This window comes from Equus asinus, chromosome 2 (genome assembly GCF_041296235.1).
Source record: "Equus asinus isolate D_3611 breed Donkey chromosome 2, EquAss-T2T_v2, whole genome shotgun sequence".
Taxonomy (NCBI): Eukaryota; Metazoa; Chordata; class Mammalia; order Perissodactyla; family Equidae; genus Equus; species Equus asinus.
In genome coordinates, this window is record NC_091791.1 from 151,091,861 (window position 1) to 151,103,663 (window position 11,803).

The window sequence follows — 11,803 nt, forward strand, 5'->3', positions numbered from 1 at the left end:
TATATGTAACTATTTTTGTTGCTATGTCTTTTCTGGATGGGAGATCCTCTATGTGGGCATAGACGCAGTGGCTCTTATCTTTGGCCAGGTGTCTACACAGGTTGGCGTCAAGGTGGGGTGCATTTACCTATGGGTGTGCTCCAGCAAAGGTTTATCACTGGGGCGTTGTGAACTAAGGTGGAGCCATCACCAGAAGAGCTATGTGTGAATTTCAAACAGGCAATGTTCCCACTCAGGGAAGAATATAATTTTAAACACATTAAGAGTGTTCTACTTTATAGCGATAATGATTTTTTAAAAAGAGAGAAGGGAACACTTATTGAATAACTAGTACCAAACACCACGTTAACTACTTTATTATCTCACATAATCTTCACAACTAACCCAAGCAGGTACAAATTAACCCAATTTTATAGATGAGGAACCTGAGGTTTGTCCAAAGCGACACAGGTACTAAGTGGCAGAGAGGTCTGATTTCAGAGCATGTAATTTCATTCTCTACCAGAAAGTCCCAACTAAAATGTGAGAGAATTTCCCCAAGAAAATAAAAAATGATGGCGAATGAGTATTTAATTAGACCTCACTCCAGTTTTTAGCGATATGGAACAGGTTTTTAAGTTTTTTATTCAGAAAGTTTCCTTCACATCTTGTTTCTCATGTGAGAGAATTATAGATGTTGGCGTAAGGCTCACGGCCATAAAGCTGAAAGGACTCCAGGCTTTGGTTTAATTGCCAACGGGAACAACTCCTGACAGGGAAGAGCTCTCCTCTCTCTCTAGGCTCCAGGACGCATCTCCCGGTCCTCCTCCTTCCCTAACCATTTCTCCCCATCCCCATCAGGGACCAGACCCTCTTCCCCTGCCCATGTCCTTCATGACAATGTCACTCTCTGTTCAGTCTTCATGTCACTTTACATGCCCTCTCCCCTCTGCCCCGAGTAGGCAATCTCATCCACGCCCTTGGTTTTACCACCCCACAAACTGTCTCCAGCTCACGCCCCGTTGCAGCTCTCCAGAAGTAATTTACATAGATAGCTCCCTGGCTCCCAACAGGATTCCAAGGCCTAACTCATTTTCTTCCTTATCTGCCCCTCCCTTGAACATTCTATTTTTTTCCTCCTATATTTTCTGTCTTGGCACCACGCACCCAGCGACTCTCAGGTGAGAAATTTGGAGTCATTTTGGATATCCCTCAGCTACATCCAATGAGCCTTGAGGTGTTCTCGTCATTCGCTCTCCAATGCAGCCTCTTTTTTTCATTCCCTCCACCACTGCCTTGGTTGGTTACGGCCTTACTGTCTGTACCCTGGGCCACTGGCAGCAGCTGGTCTCTGGCCTCCAACCAAAGTCCCTTCCAATGCGCACCCCCCACCTCTCGTTGCTATAGCCCATACTCCATTAAGTAAACTGTATTCTCTCTTTCCCCAACTTAAAACCCTTTTCTGGTTCCTTTGTACCTGCAGGATAATAGCATAAAAGGTCCTATGTATTCCACCTATCCTGCTTTATAGTCCAATATTAAATTCCATGTGTTATACTACTCCAAGTTTCCAGAAAGTATGTTGTTTTGACCCCTTATGCCTTGGTCAATATGCACCTCTACTTCAATTGCCCTGCTGACTTCTCACTATTGGTTTTTCAAGAAACTAGACTGATTAGTCTTTCAGGATCCATCTTCTTGGGAAAACTTTCCTTTGTACCATGTGCTTCTTTCTATCCTGGCTTTATTGTCACTGTATTGCTTTGATTTGTTCATAAGTGTGTCTCCCTTTCCTACGTCAGATCCTTGAGGCCAGCACAATGCCCTCCACATAATGAATGCTCAGTAATCGTACAACTTCTTAAATATTTAAATTATACGAGAATGTCATTATGATATCTCACATTAAAAAAGGTCAAAGTCCACATCAAAGAGAATCTTATCCAGATCAAATTCTGTAGAGACAGCAGTTCGAAACAAGCTCCTCTGGAGTTGTTCTCATGACCCAATATTTATCGAGGACTCAGGGCAACAAGTGGACTTTGGATTGGATTCTGGACCTAAAACCACAGCTATAAAGGACATTACAAGGAGAGAAAATAGAAACGGATTGTATGTTAGGTGATACTATTGTACTAATGTTAATTTTCTTAGGGAGGATACTGTATTACAGTCAGCTAGAATGTCCTTCCTCTTAGGCATGAAAAGCTTTACGACATCTGCAACTCATTTTCAAAGACTCTGTTTTAAAAGAGCATAATATACAGAAAGATATAGCAAAGGTGGCAAAATGTTAATTTATAAAAAGCGTTGAGTGTTCTTTGTACTAATTTTTCAACTTCTCTGCATATTTGAAGATTTGTGAAATAAGACATTGGGGGAAAATGCTAAGAGCACAACCAAAAATGAAATCAATAAATCTTTTGAAATGTAAATGTCAATATGACTCTTGGCCTTTCTCCCTCCCAAACCTGCTGCCTGCTCCCTTCCATGGCCGCGTTCACCCTTAAAGCCACCGCATTTCAATGAAGCTTGTGTTTTAAAGTTGAAAGGCATGGTCACCCCTCATAAAACACTCTACAGTTTGCTCTCCTCATTGGCCAACTATCACAAGACCGTTTAGTTTTATTTTCCTAAATGGTATCACATTGCACTTTAGAAGTTTAAGCAAATAAAATTGTGCTTCCTAATTGGTACATGTACTTCCTTGAGATGAAACATGAGAAATTTTCAATCTGAGGAAACTTGAGGCCACAAGGAAGCAGCAGAGGTTGGCAGAAGTAGTCTTGCTTTAATCCTTTCAGAATTGCTGAGCCTCTAGCAAGAGCTAGTTATTTTTATTGCCTTGACGGTGATGAGAATTTAGGCCTTCTCTTAAATTTTTATTATATTTAAACAGAAATTAAGAAAAAAGCATCTATCACCTTTATTTAAAAGAGTTAATAAACCTAGGTATATACCCAAGAGAACTGAAAATATATGGCTGCACTAAATCTTATACCTGGCTGTTCATGACAGCATGATCCATAATAGCCCAAAAGTGGGAAGAATCCAAATGTCCACCAACCGATGGATAAATAAAATGTGTCCATCCATACAATGGACTATTAGTCATAAAAAGGAATGACATAATGATAGAAGGCATAACATGGATGAATCTTGAAAACATTATGCTAAGTGAAAGGAACCAGACACAGAGGCCACATAATGTATGATTCCATTTATACGAAATATCCAGAACAGGCAAATCCATAAAGACAAAATTCATCAGTGTTTGCCTGGGGCTGGAAGCAGAGGGGTCAGGAATGGCAGAATGAATGCTATGGTTACAGGGTTCTTTTTGGGGTGATGAAAACGTTCTGGAATTAGATGGTGGAGACAGTTGAAAAACATCATGAATATACTGAAAACCATAGAATTGTGCACTTTAAATGGATAAATACTATGGTATGTGAATTATATCTCAATTTTTTTTTAAAGTTAATGAAAAGCAATTTTCTGCTTGGTCCTATTTTCAAGAACAGTCAAGGAGGGAAGCCCAGAGGCATGCTGGGTTTGATTGCACCTTCAGTCTCCGAGTCACCACTGGCCAGAGAGAAGAGGCGCCCCAGACTCCTTCCCTCCCCAACCCTCACAGGAGCACCATTGTCAGCCTTGGCATCTTTAGGGCCAATCTCAGCACGCCCCACCTTCCTATTCACCACCAGAATCCCAGCACGTCCTCCAGGACCCATCCTTATGCAATCTCATACCCCATCTCTTCTTCATTTTCCTCATTGAACTTATTACCATCTTTTCTTCATCTCCCTCCAGAATTCAGTTTTATTCATTACTTTATCTCATCTGCACAAAAACAGTCCCCAGCTAACAGTTGGTGCTCAATAAATTTCTGGTGAATGAATAAACTTGGAAGAAAAGTTTACACAGAAATTTGCACTGGATATTATTTAAAAGATGAAGCTCTGTGCTTCAAAATGTGTTTCTCTCCCATAAAAAAAGACTTTCTCCTCCATTTAAATATGTATCTAATCTTTAAGAAATCTTGCACAAATGGTATTTTATTACAGACAATCTAATTTACAAATCTTTATACATTTCAAGGAAAACAGTCAGGCATCATAAACATAAAAATTTCAGTACACAAAATTCAAACTTACAACAAGAAAATAAACATAGAAACTTATTTTTGGACTACGTGGTTATCACTGCACTATCTTTAAAATTCCTTATCCAGAGTCCGAAAAAGTAGGCAAGCCCTAAAAATGTAGCAGAAGCATTTCCGCACACTGGTATCCATAATCTAGTTTGTGCAGAAGTGTTTCCACTAGATTCATAGAGTACTCTTGGGAAGAAAGGGGCGAGGGCTGGTCATTTGGTTGCCCTTCGGACCTTCTGCAACTCTTCAATGGGCTTCCATTCTTGGTTGATTGTTATAAGCTTTAAAAAAAAAGGAAAATAAAAATGTTTTGCTAGGATCTGTCCTTCCTCCTCTCGTCCCCTTTTGGGATCTGTCCACACTCCCCTCTGGAGAAAGCACCACCACGGCATTTGTAGTCAAAGAATCACCTCTTCCCATCTCTAAAACATGCACAAAACAGTAACACAGGTTGGCTTCTATCCCTCTATCCCTCTAAAGAGCCCTGGGGTTCCTAATTGTTATAGGATCAGAGAGAAGGGTATTATACATTCGCCCCACTTTCACTTAACAAGTTCTAAATTTTTAAACTTCCCAAGACTTTATATGACCTATAAGTTCAAAAAAGTGCATCAGCTCCTTATGAGTGGATGGATAATGCTCCTAGCATGGGGCTTGGCACACAGTAGGCTCTTGACAAAATTTCTTCATTGTAATTACTCAGTGAAGGTACAAGGGATCTAAGTCATACATAAGGGAAAGGGAGAGAGCTGTGGACAGTCCTTGACTTTCAAAGGACTCATATGCAGAGACTCTCATTTATCCTCACAAGTTCTGTATCACCCCAGGACCTAGGAGATGTAGGTGGTTTCAAAGATCCTAAACATCCTTCACTAAGTCAAACTGTGTTATTAGAAAGTTTTGTTAAAAAAAAAGCAAAACATATAGGGGTCAGCCCTGTGGCTGAGTGGCTGGGTTTGCACACTTCACTTCGGCAGCCCAGGGTTTGCCGGTTCAGATCCTGCGCACAGATCTGCACATCACTCACCAAGCCATGCTGTGGTGGCATCCCACATAAAAGAGCTAGAATGACGTACAACTAGGATATACAACTGTGTGCTGGGGCTTTGGGGAGAAAAAGAAAAAAAAAGAGGAAGATTGGCAACAGATATTAGCTCAGGGCCAATCTTCCTCACCAAAAAAAGTATACTTAAAAATATATATATATATATCTTTCCTGACAGACCTAAGTAGTATTCATTCCAACAGAGTAAATATTTCTTACTTCCAAAATATTTAAAATGTGAAAAATCTTGGCACTACTCTTAAAAGAATGAGCAGGTATTAGCTAATTTTGCTTAAAGAGAATGTCATTTCTGTTTTCAGGAACTCCTGTTATTTATTACAATAGACCTTATATTAACTTTAGATAAATAAAGCATAAAAATGAGATAATGTATTATAATAATGATAAAAGTTAATATTTGACTGCTTACTATGGGCGAGGCACTGTACTAATGGGCTCTGTGTGTTTTATCCTCTTTAATCCTCTTAATTCTGAGGTAGAGCCTTATTATAGGGCCCATTTTATACATTCTGAGAGTCTCAGGGCAAATTGTCTAACATCACCTGTGAATGATGGAACAAGGACTTGCACTAGATCTCTTAAACTCCATAGCACCTTCTCTAACACTCACCAGCACCCTAAAAGTGAAAGGTATTACATTTATTTTGCTGACAAGGGTGCTAAGGCTTGAGCTAACTGTAAATCACTTTCAAATTTAGCAATACCTTTGTAGGTACACTAGGATCCACAGTTTCCCAAGGTTCTGGATTTCTTTTTCGATCAATGCTAAAAATAAAAGAAAGCTGATTAAACAAAGTCAGCGAATTTAAACCAACTCTGATCTTGACAGACCCAGACTGCCTACCCAGGCATTCATCCATTAACTGAAAGTGAGGGAAGATTCCTATCAATCTGCACTCAAGGAGCTTCACTGTTTGGCTCAAACATTGAGGATCAACACCTCTACAGGTAGGAGGTCAAATTCCCTTCATTGGGCCACACTGGAGAATGTTCCCATAAGATGAGTAGCAACGAGGGTGGAAGCGCCAGGATAAGAACAAGCAAAAGTGTTCTTGCCCTGGTTTCTGGCACCAGCAGAAGGGCTGGACTTGAAGGCTGTAAGGTGGTGAACTGCAGGGCACGAGGTCCCTCTGTCAGACGCGAGCTTTACTGGCCTTTCCAGCCCTGCACCAGGCCCAGATCAGTTTCAAGTCTTTTTCTTGCTCTTATTCCAGGATGTGTGGTATTTTACCTTCCTATATCCAGAGCTGAGATTGGGTTCATTGCCGACAACTGAATCTATAAACTCTACCGAATTAGGAAAGACCTTTCTAACAAATTGAAATGCAAAAATTTCTTTAAAATGACGATTTAATTTTGATGATGTATATCCCAAAATACCATTTAAGAACTTTAAATTTCAAAACTTAAAAAGAAAAACAATCAAACTACGCTGCAGGAGAAGAGGAGGAGGGTCAATGGATGAACGGATATTTAGATACAGGAAACAAACTAATTTTATTCATAGCATAATTTAAGAGTCTTTTGATACCAGGATGTTTTCTAGCCCTGACTCCAAGTTCACAATTTAACATTCTCATCCTGGGGAGAAAAACCAGGAAACTGATACCATGCATTTCCTAACCCGAAGGTCAACCTAACACTGCCACAAGCGTTTTTATAAATGGTGCCTACTTACATCACATCGGTTTTTCGAAGGGAATATAGAGCAAAAGACGTAGCTCCAGTCGCCGCCACGGTCATGAACGCCACCAAAGGAATAAGCTAACAGAGAACAGGTGGAGAGTAAATATTCCGATGTTTCAACGTGAACTACAACAGAATTGCTATATACCATTGTACACTTTCTTCAAAATTTGCACCCTCTGTTCATCTTTTTAAATTAATATTTTCAGTCGAGATTTTCAACTGCTTTAGAAACTTACCTCCTTCTTTTTCCTCAGGAGTTGGAAAAAGTTCATGATGACTTCAGTGTCGAATGCCAAATCTAGAATTAAAAAGTCCAAGATATTGATCAAAACTTCAGCCCCTAGGACCCAACCTGGGAGGCGTCGACCCATCCAGCGTTCTCCAAAGCCGAGCCTCGGGCCGGCTCGCCGGCGCCTGCGCCCGCGGGCAGCTCACCTGGGGGACGGGCGGGGCGCCGCGCAGACGAAGCTAACGCCCAGAGCCGAGCGCGCCTCGGCCTCGGCGCCTTATATCCCAACCACAACCGCTCCGGAAGCGCCGGCCCGGGCGTTGGGGTCACGCGGGCGGGCAGGGGGCGTACGGGACCTGCCTGACTCGCTTTCCCCGCTCGGCGCCGGCTCCCGGGCGCCCCCTGCAGGCCGCCGTGTCCACAGACGCTGTGCAGCCGAACGCGGGCGCCGGCGCCCCCTGCCGCTCGCCCGGGTTCTAACCCGCCGCCCCGCGCGAGCCCGGGCTGGGCGTGGGCGCTCCGGATGGTTCCCGGCCAGCCCCGGCGCCTGCAAGGGTCGGGTACTGGGAACAAGGGGTGAAAACCAACCCCTCTAAAAGGGGATCCGGAAAAGAAGCCGCCGAGCCAGGGGTCCTAGGGGAGGCTCCCAGGTGCAGGCAGGTAAATGAGAATTAAATCTAATGACGTTAAAAGCTGCAAAACGTGATGTAGCGCACATATGGTGATAAGTGAAGTTAAATTGTAAAGTGCTTTCAGAATAACTCCCATGGTATCCTGATTTTTCCCGTTGAAAAAAGTCAGGGGGTTAGGGGAGAAGAAATAAAAAGAATCAGCTTGAAAGACTTCCGAGAGAAGATCTATCTCTGAGACGACCCCGACGGCTGGCTTCGTCTTGAGGTCCCCTTTTAACTCGCCCCTTAGCTAGCAGCCTGGCCTTGCACAGAGCATGCAGGCGGCTGCAAAACCACGGAAATAAGGAGAACAACAATTCCATTAAATCAGCGGCTGTGTGCCAGACACTGTGCTGGAATCTTCTCCACATTTTTGCAAGGTATGTTATTTAGGCTCAGAGATGCTCTAGTCACATAGCCAGTAAGAGGCAGAGATGTAATCAGAACCCAGGTTTGTCTGGCATCGACATCACTATTCTTTCTGCTCCCTGCTCTTAGCTACTGCAGTTAAGACAAGAGCGCAAGCTCAGTTGTTTAAAAACAACTATTTTTAAACTATTTGAAGTCCAAGCTATGAGTTAACGTTAAAACAGAAACATCTTAATGTTCCGTGGAAAGGGCCAGACCCAGCTCTGTTTCAACCTCATTTAATTCTAGACAAGGGCTCTGCATTCAAACAGACCTGAGTTCAGAGCCCACCCCTGCCACACTTTACTACCAGACTGATTTCGAGGAAACTACTTCACCTTTATGAGTCTCAGTTTATATATCTGTCAGATGGGACAAACCTAGCTCAGGAGGGAATTGGAAAAAATGTATGTAAAGCACGTGGCACTCTGCCTTGCCTGTAGTAGGCACTCAACAAATAGTAATTATGGTTTGAAAAGATTTGTTTTATATGAAGCGGATCGTAAATGTAGCTTCCTGCCCACTCATTATGACAGGGGTTCTTAATGTGTGACCCCAGAGCGGTAACTGGAGACATTTCTAAAGCTACTTTTGTCAGAAAGTTATTTAAAAACAAAACCCCTCATTTTGTTAATTAAAGATAATTTTTCTGGGAAGGAAGAATGGAAGGAAGAAATCTTATAAGAAATTAAAATGTGTAGCCCCTGCCTGGTAAGGACCTCAAACTCAGAGCCCTACTTGACCAATGTCATTTCTTTTCAAGATGCAGTACTGTTTTCTAGTACTCTAGGCATTTTTCCGGCAGTGGGGACACAGTAAATTTAAAAGATTAATGACACAAGTCTTTTACTTCAGGGTTCTTACAAGTTAGTGCCCACAAGTAACAACCCCTCCACAGATAATTCATTCTAAGGAGGTCTGAGAAAATGTATAAAAGATGAGGGTATTTATTTGAATGTACAAATAGACAAACCAACTGTAAGAGACATTTATTAGGCCAGGTATGAAATAATATTAAAGAGTATTGTTAATTTTGTTAGCTATGATAAATGGTATTATGGTTATGCTGAAAAGAAAACCTTAAGAGATTGCATATGGAGATAGTTAAGGAAGAAATATGATGTCTGGGATTTACTTTAAAATACTTCAGTTAATAAAAACAAATGAAGCAAACAGCAAAATAATTATTCAATCTAGGTGATAGGTATGTGGGAGTTTATTATTCTATTTTTATGCATGTTTGAAAATGTTCAGAATAAAATGTTTTAAAAACTCACAGAGTAGGAGCCAGCCTCGTGGTGCAGCGATTAAGTGAGCATGTTCTGCTTCTCTGCGGCCCAAGGTTCGCTGGTTACCAACCCGCGTGCGGACATGGCACCGCTTGGCAAAAGCCATGCTGTGGCAGGCGTAGAGGAAGATGGGCATGCATGTTAGCTCAGGGCCAGTCTTCCTTAGCAAAAAGAGGAGGATTGGCAGTAGTTAGCTCAGAGCTAATCTTCCTCAAAAAAAAAAAAAATTCACAGAGTATACAGTTAGATATGATGTGCCCATATAACCTTTAGGATCTGCGTATTTCTATTTGCAGCAATAAGAATTAGACCCAGAAAGCCACTTTCCCGTCTTTCAGTTAATGCCCAGGTTTACTGAGCTTGTGGGAGACGCGAGGTCCACGTGTAGTTTGGGCTTTCCCAGGATGACTAGCAGGCACAGTTCCCACTCTTCAAACCCTGGCGGCCCCCAAAGGAACCAACTCAGGACACTCACCAGCATCATCCTCTGTGGCTGCTTCAAAGCCAATAATCCCTTAGGGGAGCTTCCCTGCCCCACCCCAATTGCCAGAAACGTCTAGAACTTTCTCTAGCTGCCGAAACCCAGGCTTGCAGGAGCATGGAGCCATGGCTGCTTGGTTTCTACTCCAGGAATTTAAATTTAGATTTTAATTGGCCCAGCTCAGGTTTTATAATGAAAATAGCATATTCTTTTATGAAATATTTTTTGTTGAAAATTCTTTCTGCCCATCCTTCAGTGGCCACCTAGTTATCAGGTTTAGCAAATCCTGGATTTGTTAAATTTTGGAAGGTCCATATGGTTTAAGGCTGTTAATGTGGCTCAGAAAGGAGCTTGAGCTCAGTGTAGGGAAAACTGTTCACACTGCCCAGGTGCTTAGAAGCTGAAATGTTTTAATTTTCTCGCTGATTAAGAACACAGCTTTTGGAAGTTGCCCAGAGCCATCCTTAAATCACATTACAACTGAGTCAAAGAAAACCTTGATCTGCCTTCATCATTTATTATTTCGATGAGAGAAGACACATGAATTTTGTCCTCAGGCTTCTAAAGTTCTGTCGAGAAGTTATAGTTGCAATTTAAAAAGACATTTTGAAATCAAAACTCAGCCTCAAACTAAAGAATGGGTCCTAAATTTCCAGCCTAACCACAAGAAACTTTTTCTACAAAAAAACAAGGGGCCCACAGCTAGAGTATGAATTATTGAGTTCAGGCCAGACAGGTCTTGGGATGGCAAAGGCTTCACAGCTTCCTTGTCACGTAAAATCAATAACGGATAGAGAACATGAATGAAAATTGTCAGAGTTCTTATAAAGTTTCTAGGTATTTTCCCTACTCCTCAAAAGCGAGGAGTCAGTAAGAATAATTTTAACTGCATTATACTTTGTACTTGTAAACAAGACACGTCTTTTCCTTAATTCTTCCCAAATAGTGAGGTTTTGCTTACTCACTAGTCCTGGCTCCAGTCAGAAATAGCAAACTTTCCAACAAAGGCCTAACACTGATGACTTCCTGTATTTCAGAAACTGTGCTGTGATCACACCCCGTCCATCTGTTGAAGTGCGTCTCCTTGCTGTGCTGAATTCCCTGAAGTCCATGCTCCCAGTGGCCCTATCGGTGCCATGTCTGTCTCTACTACACTCCAGCACCTAGGATGGCACCTTGAGTGATGGTTCAGTAAGATGCTCACTAGATATTGTTAGGTGAGAAAAATAGGAGGTACAAGTACTACGTTTTTTGGGTTTTGAAAAATTATCTATACATGCATAGGTACTGGAAAGTTAAATACCCAAGTGTTTTCTTCATGTTTATCTGTACTTTCCAGCATTCTAATTACTTTTACCAATTACTTTTTAATTCTAATTACTTTTGTAATAAAGGAAAATAAAAATGTATATATAATCTATGTCCTTAAAAAACACTTATAATTACAAAAGGAAAAATAGTAGCTATACAGTGGAGAAACTGGACAGTACCGTAAACAAGTGATCAAAGTTAGTATCACCAATAATGTGCAGATGTCACATGCCTCCAGCTGCGCTGAGGACATGACACCCCTTCTGTAGCACTCCACTGGTGATACATAACCTGAATCTGTCATGTTGTGACATCAGACAAACACAAATCAGGAACCAGTTGTTCTATAAAATACTAAGTGTGTACTCTTCAAAAATGTCATGGTCAAGAAAGACTGGGGAGGGGCTGGCCCCGTGGCCGAGTGGTTAAGTTCGCGCGCTCCGCTGCAGGCGGCCCAGTGTTTCGTTGGTTCGAATCCTGGGCGCGGACATGGCACTGCTCATCAAACCACGCTGAGGCAGCGT

General features: G+C 41.9%; 1 protein-coding gene across 1 annotated transcript; it reads right to left on the bottom strand.

The window, feature by feature from the left end:
- Positions 1-3,184: 3,184 nt before the first annotated feature.
- C2H15orf48 (chromosome 2 C15orf48 homolog) lies at positions 3,185-7,513 on the bottom strand. The gene is made up of 5 exons (XM_014847028.3): positions 7,326-7,513; positions 7,127-7,188; positions 6,880-6,965; positions 5,906-5,966; positions 3,185-4,416 (listed from the first exon to the last, which is right to left on the bottom strand). The coding sequence occupies exons 2-5, from the start codon at positions 7,160-7,162 to the stop codon at positions 4,348-4,350; spliced, it is 252 nt and encodes an 83-aa protein (XP_014702514.1). The 5' UTR covers positions 7,163-7,188; positions 7,326-7,513; the 3' UTR covers positions 3,185-4,347.
- Positions 7,514-11,803: the final 4,290 nt, after the last annotated feature.

Excerpts from the sequence above, each read along its gene's own strand:
- C2H15orf48 (XM_014847028.3), bottom strand. The coding sequence starts at position 7,162 with ATGAACTTTTTCCAACTCCTGAGGAAAAAGAAGGAG. Across the intron at positions 6,966-7,126 it reads TCCTGAGGAAAAAGAAGGAG|CTTATTCCTTTGGTGGCGTT; the intron begins GTAAGTTTCTAA and ends GTTCTCTGTTAG. Across the intron at positions 5,967-6,879 it reads CTTCGAAAAACCGATGTGAT|CATTGATCGAAAAAGAAATC; the intron begins GTAAGTAGGCAC and ends TTTTATTTTTAG.